Raw genomic sequence first — 19,787 nt, 5'->3', positions numbered from 1 at the left:
TGCCTGCAGCTTCTGGATTTGTTTGCTTCGCTGACTGATTAGCTGCTTTGACCCCTGCTTGTCATTGAACTGTTTTTTTTACGTGTTGTGCTATTGGGTTCTGGCTTGTCTTTCTGTGAAACGTGACAGTGATAGCAGTTGTAACAGCAATGGGTTGATGTTGAATGAAAGAAATACAGGACATAATAACAACAATACTATAAATATCAAATATAATATACAATTCCAATGACAAGATTAGACACCAAATCTAAAGCTTCATAAAAGTAAATTGTTTCAGTTTTATCACAGCCGGCCAGTTCAACAGTGTTGATCTCTGACCTCCAGTCATGTGTCAATATTGAACTATTGTGAGGTCACACATTGATGAAGTAACGTGTCCGTTTAATGAATGAGGAGAAAACCACTGATTTTCTATCATGTTGTATAGCCAAGTATACTTCACATCCACCATTTATTTGGAATTTCACTGGTTTCCAAAGATACCAAAGACCAGACTGAATTGAAGGAAAAAGCCTCTGTGAGGGTTTGGGATGTTTCTTTTTGATGTGACAGGAAAGAAAACACACGTAGACAGACACACACACACACACACACACACACACACACATACACACACACACACACACACACACACACACACACAGATGCAGCAACGTCTGGCAGCAGCAGCTGCAGGACACTAAGCAGCAACAAGCAGCTCTTTGAATGAACTGTGACAAGGTGTTGTTCTCCCCCCTCTGTCCTCTGTCTTCCGGGAACACTAATAGGCTCCATGCAGGGTAATGTGACCGATTGAATCATCCTCGCCCCGGAGCTGGAAGCTGCAGATCGGAGGAGCGTCGAGCTCCCACACCAAGAAAACGTTCTGCTCGGGAGTTCTCTGGGATTTTATAGCCAGTCCTCCGAGGAACCAGCGGCAGTCTTTCCATCTGCCTCGGCCCCTTTAACCACTCACCAGACCTCAGACCAGTTCTAAGGTGAACAAGGTCAGAGTGCCCCAGTTAAGTCCTCACTGCAACTCTAGGTGAGTACAAACTCCAGAGCTGTGAACCCAAAGTGAGTCTGTGGATGTGATCTCAGTGGATCTACTTGATCCATGGATCTGTCCGATGACATCAATGATAAGTGCATGAAAGAAAGTGTTTTTATCGGATAAATCAACCTACAGTACCCAGAGGTGGTAAACTAACTGGCTGGTCCAGATTCTAGAGAACACAAGGGCATCTGAAAGTCACGTCCTTTCAATGATCTGCCTTTTATTGTTCCATGTTGTTGTCTTATGTTGTGTGATGTTGTGTGATGAAGTGACGTTAGGTGAACAGCTGCACACTGAATGTTACATAGAGCCTCTACTTTTCAGAGACTTTTCCACTAAGTTGCTGTCTTAACTTCTACGTCAGCACAGATAGATAGGAAAATGGCTGACGCAGCAGTGTCACGCGTCGCCATCATTACAGTACGTCTAAGTCTTCCTGCTGCCTCGGGGACTGGACCCTCCTCACTTACACAAAGTCCTGTTTGTTTGCATCGTTCAACATTATCAATAGATTGTTCTGGAATAATACTTTGAGTTTAAGTTATGGATGTGAAATTTGACTAGCATGAAGTGAAGATCAAGAAGAAGATCTATCAAAAATATGCATATGTGAAAGTAAATGAAGACAGTAAATGTCTCATGGTTGATAAAGATTTATACTTTAGTTCAGAAGTTTTCTTCCATTTATGAACCTCAAAGTTGATAATAGGAGTTGAGAAATAAACACAGACAGACATTATTTAAACTGCATAATTGCCACATTTTATCCAAAGGATGCAGGCACAGGACAGCTGGACAGTCTGAATGGCTCTTTAAAATGTAAACGTATAGCAACAATAATTATAATATTCTAATTCTATGTATCTGCATCTGGAACATAACGTCCCCCAGACTATGAGGCAAAGATTTACAACGAACATATCTGCAAAACTGCACTCGAAAGCTTTATTATTTGATACATTATAAATCCATGTTTTTCTATTGTTAAAACGTTTGGCATTTGTTAAGGTTATGGATAGATAAAGTGACTTGAGGCAAAAGATTATTTTACTTTTTCACATAAACTACCATCTTTAAGTAACTAAATGTATCCTGAACACGGCGACATGCGAGATGGCAGCAACAACGTCTTCATAAGTCCAACGTCCCAAACACAGATATAACCATTGCTCCACTTGAACAATGAATCCAGGAAATATCCATCAGTAATGTTAAAATGTAGTTTTAATTTGTGAAATGTCCATCATGTGTTGAACATTCATGTTATACATTCAGCATATGAACCTCATTTGACGACTCTTTCCACCAACCACAGGCTTCTTACTACACGTTCTCTTCTTTACCAGAATGCTGCTTCAGGTTATGTCCCAGAAAAGTCCCCAGTTGGTTGACAGAGAAATACTTCTTTAGTTAATGACGACTAGCACACCTACAACATTTGTCCAAGTCTCTTTTTCATGTATGTTTTTAAACTTTAATCTTGTTGAAAATGCTTAAAAACGAACCAGTTTATGAATACATTTCATTTTATTCATCGTTATTGTGACTAATTCCTAACTATGCTAATCTATGATTTATTATTACATTTTTACTGCTCTTGTCCTTGTGTTTTAACTTTAAATGCAAAGTCAACAACAAATGCATCAGTAAAAGTTGCAAGTGCACACTCAGTGAATGTGTGAACTGATAGTGAATGTATACTGTAGTTGGGGAAGCAGATGAGTGCATGAGAACCATGTAGTGCAGTAAGTTTAAAGCTCCCTGCAGATGAAAGACGCATTCCTACTCTGCATGTCGCTGTGTTCTTCAGACAGATTCCCAGCTGGGACCTGCTCTAATCTCCTGGCAACAATATTGACATAGAAATAGAAACTCTGACGAGTGCTGGAATGTAGTTGTCTGCCTGTCAGGACGGAGCTCACACGCACATATGTCCTGTTTAAATGAGATCTGTGGTACATACAGCTTCACTTCCAGGTCTAAAGATACATAATGAGGAGATGAGCTTTACTGTTTACTCACACTAAAACATGATGCATCTGTATTTCTTTAGCCTAGCTTAGTTACTATTTATTGCTAACTTTGGTCCATCAAAAAAGGTTCTTGAAGGTTTGTCAACTACAATCAGACAGTTTTATCCATTTGGGATGAAGAAAGCAGAAATGTGGACTAACATGAGTTCGACTCGAATTCTAATAAAAAAGTTATTAGAATTCATCCTGAGGAGGATGAATCCATCCAATCATTGTTGAGACATTTCTGTCTGGACCCAAGTTAGATATTGAAGGTTGATTTGTACATTATTTTACAGCTGACAGGAATGTAAAACCAAGCACTTAAAGTTTCAGCAGATATTATTAGGTTCTAGAGCAGTTGACGGCAGTAAGTTATGTAATCTAAAAAGTCCTCAACGCTTTCTGAAGCTCCTAACTCTCAGCTAACTGGGCGAAGCTAACAGTTTGCTTTCAGTCTGTGTGTTGAATAGCTAGCAACATCTCAGATCGCTGTGTTGGACACACAGAGATGATACTGATACTGACTGAGAGTGTCCTTTTATCATTTCAGGATCATCCTGACCCGTCCTCATTAAGAGCCACCTGCAACCATGACAACCAAATCCAACAGCAACATTTTGGGTGGCAAGGCGTCCTCCTCTCCTCTCTTGTCCTCCCCCCCCCGCCAACGTCTGGTCACCAAAGATGGACACTGCGCCCTTCGTCCACCTCTGTGTTCTTCAGGATCGTGGCGCGGGGCCTTAAGCAGAGCCTGGTTGCTGGCCCTGCAGGACCTGTGGGGCCTGTTGGTGGGTCTGCGCTGGAGGTGGGTCCTGTTGGCCTTCTGTGCCTCCTTCCTGGCCCACTGGCTGCTGTTTGCCTGCCTGTGGTACATGCTGGCCCACCTGAATGGAGACCTGGCCGTGCAGGACCACGATGCCCCCCCACAGGGCCATGTGGTTTGTGTGAAGCACATAACCAGTTTCACTGCTGCCTTTTCCTTCTCCCTGGAGACCCAACTGACCATTGGCTATGGCACCATGTTCCCCAGTGGGGACTGTCCCAGTGCCATAGCCCTGCTGGCTGTGCAGATGCTGCTGGGGCTGATGCTGGAAGCATTTATTACAGGTACGACTCATTCCCAATGCACGGGTTGGGACCGGAACTGGATAAAAAAATGGGCAAATTATTATGTTATAATTATATACATTATAAGTGTAGGATGACACAAAGTAACACGATATTTAATTCACACCATCACATTTGTAGTTGCAGGTTGTTTGAGTGTTTAATTCAATTCTATTCAACTTCATTTATAGTGTCATATCACAACAAAAGTAATCTCGGGACACTTTCCACATGGAGCAGGACTAGAACATGCTCAGGATTTTCAAAGTGCTATGATGTACTCTGAATCCTGACTGGAAGTCCTCAAGTAGACTGTTATTGTTGAGAAAGTCACACAGTTGATTGGCGACTACTTCCTCAAGGATCTTAGAGAGAAAAGGAAGATTTGATATTGGTCTGTAGTTTGATAAAACCCCTGGATCTAGAGTAGGCTTCTTAAGAAGAGGTTTAATTACAGCTACTTTAAAGGACTGTGGCACAAAGCCTGTTAATAAAGACACATTGATCAAGGACACACTAACTAAGGGTAAGACTTCTTTCAGTAGCCAGGTTGGTATCGGGCCTAGGAGACAGGTTGAAGGTTTAGAAGAAGAGATCATTGACGTTAGTTGGTTACGGTTGATTGGAGTAAAGTAGTCCAAATATATTTCAGGTTTGAGGGTAACGTGGTTTCAATTGAAGGCAAGAAGTGAGTAATTTTGTCTCTGAAATCTAGAATTTTATCATTAAAGAAGTTTATGAATTCGTTACTACTCAGATCTCTAGGAATGCATGGCTCAGTAGAGCTGTGATTCTCTGTCAGCCTGGCTACAGTACTGAAAAGAAATCTAGGGTTGTTTTTATTTTCCTCTGTTAAAGATGAGCCTTCTTATACATTTTTAAGATTGTCTTGCCAGACTAGGCAGGATTCTTCCAGTTTGGTGGAGCAGCAGATCATTTTTTGTGATTAAGGGATTTTTGTTTTAATTTGCGAGTTTTGGGAGTTATACTAGGGAGCGAACTTGTTTTATAGTTTTCTTTTTTAGAGGAGCAACACAGTCGAGAGTTGTTCTCAGTAAGATTCCAGATTGATCTATAAGAGAGTCAAGATTAAAATTAACATTGAAATCCTCCATTTCATTAAGACATGGCATTGAATTAAAGATCGGTGGAATCACTTCCTTAAACTTAGCTACAGCTCTGTCCGAAAGACACTGAGATTAGTAGATTTTCCCAAGAGGGGCGAAGTCCTCTAATAGTAATTCACAGGTTATCAAGTAATGGTCAAATAAAGAAGAAGTTTGAGAAAATGTAATGTTCGATTTCAATACCATAATATAAGACGAGGTCAAGGGTGTAGTTATGACAGTGAGTTGGTTTATGTACACTCTAACTGAAGCCAATCAAATCTATTGATGAGTTCCTCAACTTTTGTCATGAAAACAGCAACATTTCAAAGTGTTCCAGAGCAGGTTATGTTCCTGATAAGAGATCAACGTGAAGAAAAGCACCACCTACTGACCAATCAGCTCTTTTGGAAAATGGCATCAGCGTTTGTAAAAGATTCTGTGGAGCTTGGTGCGAGGATAAAAAAAAAGCTTGGTGTGCGGAACGGTCTCTTAGGAGAACTAGCGTTCAGAGACCGATGTTTTATATGAGAGATACAGATTCTCATCAGAGGGAATGACTTATCTGTGTCAGCATACCAACTTACCTGCTTCCAACTTACTATACCTGCGTATACAACTGGTTGTGATTGACAGGTCGCTACCATAGCGTTGTCCAGCCTTTCGTCTTACAACTTTAACTTGTTTCATCAAAGTTAACTGAAACATTTTGGTCTGTAAACTATCATTATTCATCATTCTGTTGTACTTACTGATTTTAAATTCAAGATGAAATCATGGCTAAAATCAATCCAATCATTCAGCCATCAGGCATGACGGTAAACACTTGATGTTGTGAAATCTTATCATTTATGATTTATACTACAGTTTTAATTTTCTTAGGAGCGATGTCGATAGAGATGGCGATAGTAAAAAAAAAAAACAATATGGTGACAGCCAAAGGTTTGAAAATGTATTCATCCTGAGCCTCAAACATCATTGAAGTTAAACGTCTCCTCACTATATCATATTGTCCTAACCTTCAGGTGCATTTGTTGCCAAGATTGCACGTCCTCAGAAGAGAGCAGGGGTGATCCAGTTCAGCCCCCAGGCGGTGGTGGGCCAACACCAGGGCCAGACGTGCCTCATGCTACGAGCCACCAACCTGCTGCAGCGCCCTCTGGTGGATGTAAGAGTGACTGCTGTGCTCTACAAGGAGCTTGATGGTCAGGCCCTGCACCAGACCTCTCTGGACTTCCACTTGGATCATCTAGGCCAGCAGCCCTGTCCCTTCTTTATCTTCCCACTTACCTTTTACCACCCCCTGGACCGTCAGAGTCCCCTCTATCCCACCCTGTGTGAGGGTACATCCAACCACTTTGAGCTGGTGGTCTTCCTGTCCGCCTTGCAGGAGGGAACTGGTGACTCCTGCCAGAAGAGGACCTCCTACCTACGCCAAGAAATCCAGTTTGACCGTCGTTTTGTCCCCGCCTTGGGGCTGGACACTCGGGGGAGATACCTGGTTAGCACCCAGCACTTTGATACGGCCCACTCAAAGGAGTCTCTGAACAAGGACTGTGTGGTTCAGATTAACAGGGATGGCAGCGACCGGATGGAGTAATCTGTTCTGAGAGATGTATCAGTGAGGTAGATAGTTTGGCTGCAGGTACTTGATTTAATTTGGTTATCTGAATTTATGTCTAAACATTTCACTTGGAGTCCCTGACCCAACCGCCAAGGTTGAATCCCTGACAGGCTTCCATACACCCAGTTGGTTTGGACTCAACCAGCAGGTCAAACCACTTCTGGGAATTCAGTTTGTACAAATATTGTTTATGGGTATTGGATCTGGGTTTTTTGTGACTGTGGTCATTGGTTATGATAATATACTCTTCAGGTTAATGGCTGAGATCTCAGTACATCTCCAGATCACTAAAACGATCTATAAAAAAAAACAGCAGACAGGTTGGAAAGAGAAACTGGTTAATGAATGTAAACATTGAACCCAATTCACAGCTTTGACTTACAGGACTTCCTTTTCGTACTCAAACTGTCCTGATGGATTATAAACCACGTTGTGACTGTCTCATAATCTGATGATCACCATCTGTTTGTTGTATTATTGATCTGATTTTATCATTCTGAGATCTGAACACTTACTGAGTAGAATGTTTCTTATAACTGATAGAACTGAAGGCCACAGAAACACACATAAAACCTAATTGTCTTTTAAATGCGATCAACATTGATTTAGATTGTATTTTTCTTATTTTTCATGTGAGGTTTTATAACTGAATTAAGGATGATCAAGATATATATGTGGTGGTACAATCAATTTTAAATTCAGTTTGACTACTCAATATTTTATTATTTTCAACACTGAATCAAATGTTTAAATGGAAGTTGATGTTCTTAGTGTTGAAAACAGATTAATTTCTGTGAATGATTAGTTTAGATTGTGATGAGCAGGTGGAACCTTGTATGATCTGTCCTCAGACCATCTGTTGTCAGTCTGTCCTTAGACTATCTGTCCTTAGACCTTCTGTCCTCAGACCATCTGTCTTCAGTCTGTCTGCAGACCCTCTTTCCTCAGACCATCTGTCCTTAGACCCTCTTTCCTCAGACCATCTGTCCTCAGCCCCTCTGTCCTTAGACACCTTGTCCTTAGACCCTCTGTCTTCAGTCTTTCCTTAGACCATCTGTCCTTAGACCCTCTGTCCTCAGACCCTCTGTCCTCAGACCTTCTGATATTGCACCCTCCATCCTTAGATACTTGGCTTCCAGTCCAGCATGAAACCTAGAGAGACAACGGATGAGACAAACACATGAAGGAATGTGAAGCTCATCGTTTGGAGAATGAAACTAAACCAGTGAGAGGAAGGAGGCCAATCAATCAGACGGTTTAACAAAGTTCAATGATTTGTGTCAGCACGAAAAAAAGGACTTAAGGCTTTAATTATTCAGAACACGTAAGTAAATTAAAGTTTATTCAATAAGATTAGTTTATATTTAAAGCTACTATGAGAACTTGTATTTCAGAGAACCATTTTACTGCAGTGGGTTCTAACAGGAAGGAGTTTCTGTTGAACCTGCATTATTTAATACAAGCAAGTGGCAGTAATGACCAGCATTAATAACAACTATATAGAAATATTTATGATACTGATGATCTCATACATACGACCTGAAACCAGTTAAAAGTTCCTCACAGTAACTTTAAGCTAAATGAGGGTGAATATCGGCCATCCATCAGCTGAACACATACATGAATGGTAAATGGCCTCATTTATATAGTGCTTTTATCCAAAGCACTTTACATTAATGACTGACATTCACACATTCACACACACATTCACACACCGACGGCGGAGTCAACCACGCAGGGCGACAGCCAGCTCGTCAGGAGCAATTAGGGTGAGGTGTCTTGCTCAGGGACACCAGGCACTCAGCTAGGAGGAGCCGGGGATCGAACCGGCAATCTTGCGGTTACCAGCCAACCCGCTCTACCTCCTGAGCTAAACCCTGATGAATGATAAGGTTACTCGGATTTCTTAATAAGATAATGATATATATGACAGTAAAATTCTGTCAGCTTGTTTTTATGCAGGAAAGAGCCAATAAAAATAGATGAATGCAGCTTGAAGACAAATGTAAACATAGTATATATCATAAAGCTTCCTTGTGTACATTTCTAAATCTGTTGACAATAACTATGAAGCTAATGATAGAAATATTTACAAATCTTGATCCAATTCAACATTATGTAACGTGTACAATTTCAAATTCAGATTTCTCACATTCAAATCTATTTTCAAACCTGCACTCCAAGTATCCCCGCAGGCTAACAGGAAGTAAGCAGGCTAACAAAGTATAGGACTATAATCATGAATGGAAATCACTACAGAGTTGTGGGTAGTGATGAACGTTTCCTTTGCCTAACTTCTGTAAGCAGCACATTACTTGTGGTGGTTCAGGTTTGCAACAAGGTTCTGGGGTCTGGGTCTTTGTGTGCGGAGTTTACATCCCTGTTACTGTGTGGGTTTTCTCAGAGAGCTGTGGTTTCCTCCCACAGTCCAAAGACATGCAGCTTTGGTGAAATGTCAAATTTAAACTTCTTGTAGATGAATATGAGTGTGAATGTCTGTCTCATTGTGTCAGCCTTGTGATGTGATTGAATGGTGACTGTCCAGAGGTATCGGATCCCTCACACCCACTATAGGGTTAACAGTTAAGCAGCTAGCAGCTGGATGAACTGCTGACCACTGAATATGTGTACCCTCTAGTCTTGAAACAAAACTTATTGACCATAACAGAAAAACCCTTCTATCTATATGACAGCTGAATAGCAGTAAGCTGACTACATGTCATAAATGTAAAGTTTGTACATTGTTAACATGCGGGGGTCTAGATGTGCATCTTTGTCTGGAGCCCCCAGAGATCAACTTCTGTCATACATGTTGTTGTTTTGTCCATTCATGATCATAAGTTGAGAAAAGGTGATGTTAGATGGGCAGTAGGTGATCCTGAAGGACTCCTTCAGCACCATGGACAGCGTCATGGACTTATCAATGCATTCCGCTGCTGAAATGCATCCTGCTTTGTTGTGAGTGGCTGCAATCAGATCCATTATCAGAACTTGGTCCAGCAGAGACCAGTCAAGACTCCCAACGTCCACAAACCTCTGTCAGAAAAAGAATGGGTGAACCAGGTCCCTGGTAGAGCAGCAGGTGTGGCAGGTTAACAAGGTACTCAAACCACCTATGAAGGCTTCTAGTGTAACAGACAGAGAGCTGAAAGGATTCATAAAGAGATCTGAAGTGGTGAACCAGCGAGAGATAGCATCATCCCTGTAAAACTCTACATTGAATTAGTTTGTATGGCAGATATAGTGAAAGTGTTGAAGGACGTATTGAAGAGACTAAATTAAACTGAAGGGACCTTCACACTGCTGATCAATGATTTCCTCTACTGATGTTTGTGGACTCACATTTGTAGACAGTCAATCAATCAGTGAGCTGAGAGTCACTATCACATCTATGCTGAGGTTATTGATTAGAAGAAAAGAAAGACGTCCATGTCTTAAAGAGAACTCTATAAACAAAGGGCTCAGTAGTGACTGATAGAAAGATTGATTCATAGACTAATGTCTTTATTATGAAGAATCACTGCCTAAATCATTATGCAAAGTGAAATCAATGTATTATGTTAATTTGGTACAATAATAAATGTGTGTAGATTTAACATGTATAGGAAGCAGTCTGTGTGTGTTTGTATTTGGAGTATTTCCCTTTAAAGGCTGCTTTATGAAGGAAGAGTCTTTGTACAGTGTACATTCAATGAAATAAATATTTTCTAAACAAGCTTATTGTTATTTTATTTAGCTTCTGGACTCGATCAATAACACCGTTGACAACATTATCAGCAAAGTATCAACAATCATTGTTATTAGCAATACAACTATAATAACAATGGTGTACTAAAATTACATAGGTACATTGTCTCAAACAGAGAGATTTAAAAAAAAAATCTTACATTATTGAATTAACAATTTGAATTAACTCTCTCTCTCTCTCTCTCTCTCTCTCTCTCTCTCTCTGTCTTGGCAGATGTCCATGCACCCAGAGTGTATTCTTGCCACTGTTGTCTCAGTTCTTCCTCATTAGGAACATTTCGTTTCTGGGAAATTAGACCTGTTTCTGTAAACTTACACTGAAGAGTGTCTTGTCTATGAAATTGTTTATGAAATGTATTAATTATTCTTGCTGCGATTGTAAATTCAGTAAACATACTGTATATTACTCCTGACCCAAACGTGTGTCTCCAGAAGATAATTAAGACATCGGTGGTGATCTACTGACACCTGCTGGACGATTTGAGTATCCACTTAACAAAAACAAAATCAAATCTGTCCTAAGCTTATTTTATTCTTAAATCCACTCAACGTCTATCTCGATGACATCACAGCTCTTCTGACAAGAGCCATAATTCACATAACCTGAAGGTCATCAGAGGTCATGTTTCGACATGTGACCCAATTTAACGTCGACAACTTTGACATGGACATGGGATTCAGCTTGATAACGGTAATGTAGCTGATAACGGTAACGTAGCTGATAACTAACGTAGTTTATAACGGTAACATAGCTGATAACTAACGTAGCTTATAACGGTAACGTAGCTGATAACTAATGTAGCTGATAACGGTAACGTAGCTGATAACTAACGTAGTTTATAACGGTAACATAGCTGATAACTAACGTAGCTTATAACGGTAACGTAGCTGATAACTAACGTAGTTTATAACGGTAACATAGCTGATAACTAATGTAGCTGATAACGGTAACGTAGCTGATAACTAATGTAGCTGATAACGGTAACGTAGCTGATAACTAACGTAGCTGATAACTAATGTAGCTGATAACGGTAACGTAGCTGATAACTAACGTAGCTTATAACGGTAATGTAGCTGATAACTAATGTAGCTGATAACTAACGTAGTTTATAACGGTAACGTAGCTGATAACTAATGTAGCTGATAACGGTAACGTAGCTGATAACTAACGTAGCTTATAACGGTAATGTAGCTTATAACGGTAATGTAGCTGATAACTAACGTAGCTGATAACTAACGTAGCTGATAACTAATGTAGCTGATAACTAACGTAGCTTATAACGGTAACGTAGCTTATAACTAACGTAGCTGATAACTAATGTAGCTGATAACGGTAACGTAGCTGATAACTAATGTAGCTTATAACAGTAACGTAGCTGATAACTAACGTAGCTGATAACTAATGTAGCTGATAACGGTAACGTAGCTGATAACTAACGTAGCTTATAACGGTAATGTAGCTGATAACTAATGTAGCTGATAACTAACGTAGTTTATAACGGTAACGTAGCTGATAACTAATGTAGCTGATAACGGTAACGTAGCTGATAACTAACGTAGCTTATAACGGTAATGTAGCTTATAACGGTAATGTAGCTGATAACTAATGTAGCTGATAATGGTAACGTAGCTGATAACTAACGTAGCTGATAACTAATGTAGCTGATAACTAACGTAGCTTATAACGGTAACGTAGCTTATAACTAACGTAGCTGATAACTAATGTAGCTGATAACGGTAACGTAGCTGATAACTAATGTAGCTTATAACAGTAACGTAGCTGATAACTAATGTAGCTGATAACTAATGTAGCTGATAATGGTAACGTAGCTGATAACTAACGTAGCTTATAACGGTAACGTAGCTGATAACTAACGTAGTTTATAACGGTAACGTAGCTGATAACGGTAACGTAGCTGATAACTAACGTAGCTGATAACTAATGTAGCTGATAACGGTAACGTAGCTGATAACTAACGTAGCTTATAACGGTAACGTAGCTGATAACTAACGTAGTTGATAACTAATGTAGCTGATAACGGTAACATAGCTGATAACTAACGTAGCTGATAACGGTAACGTAGCTGATAACTAACGTAGCTTATAACGGTAACGTAGCTGATAACTAACGTAGCTGATAACGGTAACGTAGCTGATAACTAACGTAGCTGATAACGGTAACGTAGCTGATAACTAATGTAGCTGATAACTCAGGTTGAAACAAAGGAGAGAGGACACATAGAGCTCTGAGAAAGTTTCAGTGTTTATTTAACTAAAACCAAAAGGAACATAACGTGGGTGTGTGTTGCATCAAATGTAGTGTGTGTGGGTGTGCGGGTGTGTGCGTGTGCATGTGTATATGTATATGAGAGAACAAACTACAGCAGGTTGTAGGCCATAGCAGCAGTCAGCTGCTCAACCACCAGAGAGAGAGAGCAGACTGACTGAGGCGGCCTTTTATCAGTGACACTACACCCTAAGGTGTGGTCTGCTTAGGACGGCCCACTGCTTCCTGGTTCTCCTGGGAGGGCACCGAGAAGAGAAACAGACAGAACAGGGACGTCACATCCCCCCCCCCCCCCATAAAGACAAGGACCCAAAGGGTATCCGAGACACTATAGGGAGTCCTGTCCTGCAAAACACAGAAGTTACAGCATAGTCATTTAACACAGTAATACAAGTACACTCCCAGCTGCTCCCTCAATCCCCTCCAACTCAGCAACTTTGGTACCCAAAAAGCAAATTAAGAGTGGGGAGAGAGGCTCAGCTGAAAGAATAAATGGACACTGTCAAAACCACTTAAGACAGGCTGATAACTAACATAGCTGGAAACGGTAACGTAGCTGATAACTAACATAGCTAACAACATGAAGCTGCCTTTATAGAGGTGAAGATGTGAAGAAGGTAAGTCTGAACTGCAGTACATCTCAGTGGATGATTCATATTATTATACATGGCTGAGAAAACCATTATATTATATTCACATATTTATATATATATATATGTATATATATATATATATATATAGAGAGAGAGAGAGAGAGAGAGAGAGAGAGAGAGAGAGAGAGAGAAAGAGAGACAGAGAGAGAGAGGGAGAGAGAGCAGCCAGAGTAACGTCATGAGGAACAGATACTGAATTTACTGCAGCCTTGAAAAAGACTGCAGTGTGTGCAGCAGAGGAAGGTGAGGCAGTCTTATCTGGATTCAGGACCAGTGCTCATCAAGGCAGCATGCTCAGTGATGGATTATTATTCCTCCATGACTCCTGCTACCGTCAGCCTGTTCCCCTGTGGTCAGGATGCTCCACATATAGAAAATGATGATAGACAAAGACTGAGGAACGAACATGTCCCAGGAACATGGTCTAATTTCTAACAACCACAGAGAGCTACTTCATACACTAAAGACGTGATGTATATACACAAGGAGGCATCACCACTTCATACACTAAAGACGTGATGTATATACACAAGGAGGAGTCACCACTTCATACACTAAAGACGTGATGTATATACACAAGGAGGAGTCACCACTTCATACACTAAAGACGTGATGTATATACACAAGGAGGAGTCACCACTTCATACACTAAAGACGTGATGTATATACACAAGGAGGAGTCACCACTTCATACACTAAAGACGTGATGTATATACACAAGGAGGCATCACCACTTCATACACTAAAGACGTGATGTATATACACAAGGAGGAGTCACCACTTCATACACTAAAGACGTGATGTATATACACAAGGAGGAGTCACCACTTCATACACTAAAGACGTGAGGTATATACACAAGGAGGAGTCACCACTTCATACACTAAAGACGTGAGGTATATACACAAGGAGGAGTCACCACTTCATACACTAAAGACGTGATGTATATACACAAGGAGGAGTCACCACTTCATACACTAAAGACGTGATGTATATACACAAGGAGGAGTCACCACTTCATACACTAAAGACGTGATCTATATACACAAGGAGGAGTCACCACTTCATACACTAAAGACGTGATGTATATACACAAGGAGGCATCACCACTTCATACACTAAAGACGTGATGTATATACACAAGGAGGCATCACCACTTCATACACTAAAGACGTGATGTATATACACAAGGAGGAGTCACCACTTCATACACTAAAGACGTGATCTATATACACAAGGAGGCATCACCACTTCATACACTAAAGACGTGATGTATATACACAAGGAGGAGTCACCACTTCATACACTAAAGACGTGAGGTATATACACAAGGAGGCATCACCACTTCATACACTAAAGACGTGAGGTATATACACAAGGAGGCATCACCACTTCATACACTAAAGACGTGAGGTATATACACAAGGAGGAGTCACCACTTCATACACTAAAGACGTGATGTATAAAGACAAACACAAGGAGGCATCATCCCTTCATACACTAAAAACGTGATGTATATACACAAGGAGGCATCACCACTTCATACACTAAAGACGTGATGTATAAAGACAAACACAAGGAGGCATCATCCCTTCATACACTTAAAACGTGATGTATATACACAAGGAGGCATCACCACTTCATACACTAAAGACGTGATGTATAAAGACAAACACAAGGAGGCATCACCACTTCATACACTAAAGACGTGATGTACAAGGAGGGGTCACCACTTCATACAATAAAGACGTGATGTACAAGGAGGGGTCACCACTTCATACACTAAAGACGTGATGTATAAACAAGGAGGCGTCACAGTTAGTGTAACATAATTAATCCTGAAGCTAAAAGATACAGAACTTTAAAAGATGGAAGACAACTCAAATTTCTAATCAGGTTCAGAGACGATCGACGGATGCTGAAATAGTTCTGGCAGTGCGTCTTTCTCTCTGTCTATCCGTCTGTCCATCTGGTTGTTAACCACCAGGCCTGCCAGTATCGTCCTTCCTCCTGTACGTCAGTCTGTCTGCCTGGCAATGTCTGGTGCTTCAACAGCCTCACGTCTGAGTCAGACCTTCAAATCCTCTGTGGATGTTCAGGACTCATATTTCAGTTGATCATTTTAGCACTGGTGTGAATATGCAGATGGAGTGTTAACGCCCACAGCTTTAATCCATCTCAGCCTGCAGGAGAAGCTGCTGGAGACATGAGCATAGGAGGAAACGGCATGTGAAGTTTTAAGGGATGAGAGAAGGTGGTGACCAGTGGGAAGGCACTAACTGGTTTATATTTCCTCCCAGTAAAGTGCTGTATTCAGGCTCTGAGGGGCAGAAATGTTTCCGGCATGTAGAGCAGCCAACATCGCACTGCATCACATTTCCTCCATTTCATTACATTTCTTCTCCACTCATCACTGGCTAACACTCGTCACTGGCTAACACTCATCACTGGCTAACACTACTTGCTAACACACATCACTGGCTAACACTCATCACTGGCTAACACTACTTGCTAACATTCATCACTGGCTAACACTCGTCACTGGCTAACACTCGTGACTAGCAAACACTCATCACTGGCTAACACTCATCACTGGCTAACACTCATCACTGGCTAACACTTGTCACTGGCTAACACTCATCACTAGCAAACACTCATCACTGGCTAACACTCATCACTGGCTAACACTCATCACTGGCTAACACTTATCACTGGCTAACACTCGTCACTGGCTAACACTCGTCACTAGCAAACACTCATCACTGGCTAACACTCATGACTGGCTAACACTCATCACTGGCTAACACTCGTCACTAGCAAACACTCATCACTGGCTAACACTCATCACTGGCTAACACTTATCACTGGCTAACACTCGTCACTGGCTAACACTCGTCACTAGCAAACACTCATCACTGGCTAACACTCATCACTGGCTAACACTCGTCACTGGCTAACACTCGTCACTAGCAAACACTCATCACTTGCTAACACTCATCACTGGCTAACACTCATCACTGGCTAACACTCGTCACTGGCTAACACTCGTCACTAGCAAACACTCATCACTGGCTAACACTCATCACTGGCTAACACTCATCACTGGCTAACACTACTTGCTAACACTCATCACTGGCTAACACTTGTCACTAGCAAACACTCATCACTGGCTAACACTCATCACTGGCTAACACTACTTGCTAACACTCATCACTGGCTAACACTCGTCACTGGCTAACACTCATCACTGGCTAACACTTATCACTGGCTAACACTCGTCACTGGTAACACTCGTCACTAGCAAACACTCATCACTGGCTAACACTCATCACTGGCTAACACTCATCACTGGCTAACACTACTTGCTAACACTCATCACTGGCTAACACTCGTCACTAGCAAACACTCATCACTGGCTAACACTCATCACTGGCTAACACTACTTGCTAACACTCATCACTGGCTAACACTCGTCACTAGCAAACACTCATCACTGGCTAACACTCATCACTGGCTAACACTCGTCACTAGCAAACACTCATCACTGGCTAACACTACTTCCTAACACTCATCACTGGCTAACACTACTTGCTAACACTCATCACTAGCTAACACTAACACTCATCACTGGCTAACCCTACTTGCTAACACTCATCACTAGCTAACACTAACACTCATTACTGGCTAACCCTACTTGCTAACACTCATCACTGGCTAACACTAACACTCATTACTGGCTAACCCTACTTGCTAACACTCATCACTAGCTAACACTAACACTCATTACTGGCTAACCCTACTTGCTAACACTCATCACTGGCTAACACTAACACTCATTACTGGCTAACCCTACTTGCTAACACTCATCACTAGCTAACACTAACACTCATTACTGGCTAACCCTACTTGCTAACACTCATCACTGGCTAACACTAACACTCATCACTGGCTAACCCTACTTGCTAACACTCATCACTGGCTAACACTTGTCACCAGCTGAAGTTCAGTTGTGTAGATAGACATTTTTTTCTAATTGTGTGTTTTCGTGATGTCTTGTGTATGTGTGTGTGTGCCTGTGCATTAGTGAGGGTCATCTCCTCCGCCGGGGGGGTAAGTGGATGTTGAATGGAGGATTAGCATCGCTCACAGCTCCATACAGCAACAAACTGCACTGCAAGATTGGAGAGGAGGAAGAGCTGCACACAAAGACACAGCGGAGGCAGAGGAGAACTTAAATTCAGAGGAAGGATGACACAGTGGAGGAAGGAGTGTGTGTGTGTGTGTGTGTGTGTGTGTGTGTGTGTGAGATACATTTATGTGCATATATAATGTAAACAAGCCTGCAGCTGCATGCTGATCCTCCAGAACTCAAAATGATAATTCAGTCTTACCTCATTATTAGTGTGAGTTTGTGGCAGAGTCAACATGTTATAGGGCTGCGAGTGTCACCTTGACAACCAACCATGTCTCTGCTGCTGGACCTAATGGTCCACACTCATCTGTACTGTATAATCTTTATCAACCAGAATAAAACACTTTGTCTTTCAGCATTAGAACGCCCCCCCCCCCCCCCACACACACACACACACACACACACAGCATAAAAGTATTGTATTATGAGTCTAATACTCTGAACATCCTGAGATGACTGCTGTTGTCATATAATATTATAAATAAAACTTACAATTGAATGAATGTTGCAGACAGACAGACAGACAACAAAGACTTTCTGCACCGTTAACAGAAAAATAATTGACACTAAAAGAGGTTTCAAGGATCCGTTTGTTATCAGCAGGTCTATTTAAAGATCAAGATGGCCAACTGAGCAGAAACTCTGATTGGAGGATGTTGGTCATATTTAACATATTTTACATGTCTCTGTAATTAAAGCGAAAATGTATTTAACTCAACTGAAGGTGTCACAGCTCTTTATTCAATCCAGTTCATTAGTCATCACACCATGTTTCCATGGACCCTGCCCCCTCTAATGTCAACCAGGCCCAACAGGGGAGTCCAGAGACCAGACCAGACTATGTGGAGAAACCAGAGACTGACTGTGGTCCCCCAGAGGTCTAGATAGTAGCTCACATTAGTCCAAACAACAAGGTATTTTCCATATTGATGTCTACATGACCTTGTTTGGAGTGTCGATGCAGCAGCTACAACGTATAGCCCAGTGTAACGGATGTGGGCTTTCCAAAAGATGACTCAGGGGATTGTTTTCATTTACTTACATTTATTCACTGTAGAAGACAATAACACACATTAATTGCTTGCAGCATTATTTTATTTACAAGACGTTTACAAGACGTTTGGCGGCTTGCTGTATAACGGAATGGTGCCCCAAATGTTTGATGAAAACATCTACAACCATATTAGCTGGGTGACATAATAGTTATAAGCAATAAACTTTTCAGTTCAAATTCCAAAGAAACAAATAAAATAGCGCAGCATCGTCCCCCCCCCCCCCCCCCCCCCAAACTCAATAAGATCAAATTCACACTCAATACAATTATTAAAGTATAAATCCAATTCACAATACAAATTTGAAATAAGAATTAATGAAGTGTATTTTTAACTGTTTAGTTAGCTTGTGGTCTTGCACAGACCCAACAAAGCATGACTTCACACTTTTAACTGATCACATCATTATTATTTCGATATCCTTTTCATCTGGTTATTGCTATTACATCACATGAATTAATGAATGAAATAATTATTTATTGAGCCCTGGTCTCCCTGTAGTACATGTGATCTCATCAGTTGAAATCTACTAAATAGGCTATTCATTGTGTCCCAACCCCCCATTAAGTAAGTGTACCTGTGTTTAAAACCAATTTCAGGTTTATTTCATGATTAGACTTAATTAAAGGAGCCTGTTTAAAAAACGCAGAGCGGGGGGGGAAAAAACATTTGCGTCATCTCCGCTAGGGTGCGCTGTTCCCGCGCTCCCATGCGCGCAGCACGGCCCCGTCGTGAGCGCGCGCAGCGGCGGTTGTAGAGCAAAGAGAGAGCGGAGCTGCGCGTGCATTGAGTCAGTCGGTCGGTCGGATGTGGATGGTGGTCTAACGAGCAGGACGGACTTTTTCACCCGGGAATCAAGCAGCATGGCCGGCTGAGTCCCGCGTCTCGAGCCGCCGCAGTGCCAGCTGGGATCCGAAGCAAAGTTCGAGGTGTGCGGACGGACGTCGTGCGGACGGTCGTGCGGA

At 41.4% G+C, this 19,787-nt stretch overlaps 1 protein-coding gene across 1 annotated transcript; it reads left to right on the top strand.

Moving 5' to 3' along the window:
* Window positions 1–827: 827 nt before the first annotated feature.
* On the top strand, window positions 828–7,813 carry kcnj13 (potassium inwardly rectifying channel subfamily J member 13). Its single transcript, XM_084019096.1, has 3 exons — window positions 828–1,027; window positions 3,605–4,161; window positions 6,293–7,813. Exons 2-3 carry the CDS (start codon window positions 3,645–3,647, stop codon window positions 6,865–6,867), a joined length of 1,092 nt encoding a protein of 363 aa, XP_083875222.1. The 5' UTR covers window positions 828–1,027; window positions 3,605–3,644; the 3' UTR covers window positions 6,868–7,813.
* The last annotated feature ends 11,974 nt before the right edge of the window (window positions 7,814–19,787 follow it).

The sequence above is a fragment of the Eutrigla gurnardus genome (genome assembly GCF_963514095.1).
Source record: "Eutrigla gurnardus genome assembly, chromosome: 10".
Classification (NCBI taxonomy): Eukaryota; Metazoa; Chordata; class Actinopteri; order Perciformes; family Triglidae; genus Eutrigla; species Eutrigla gurnardus.
This window is presented reverse-complemented; position numbering and strand designations above follow the sequence as displayed.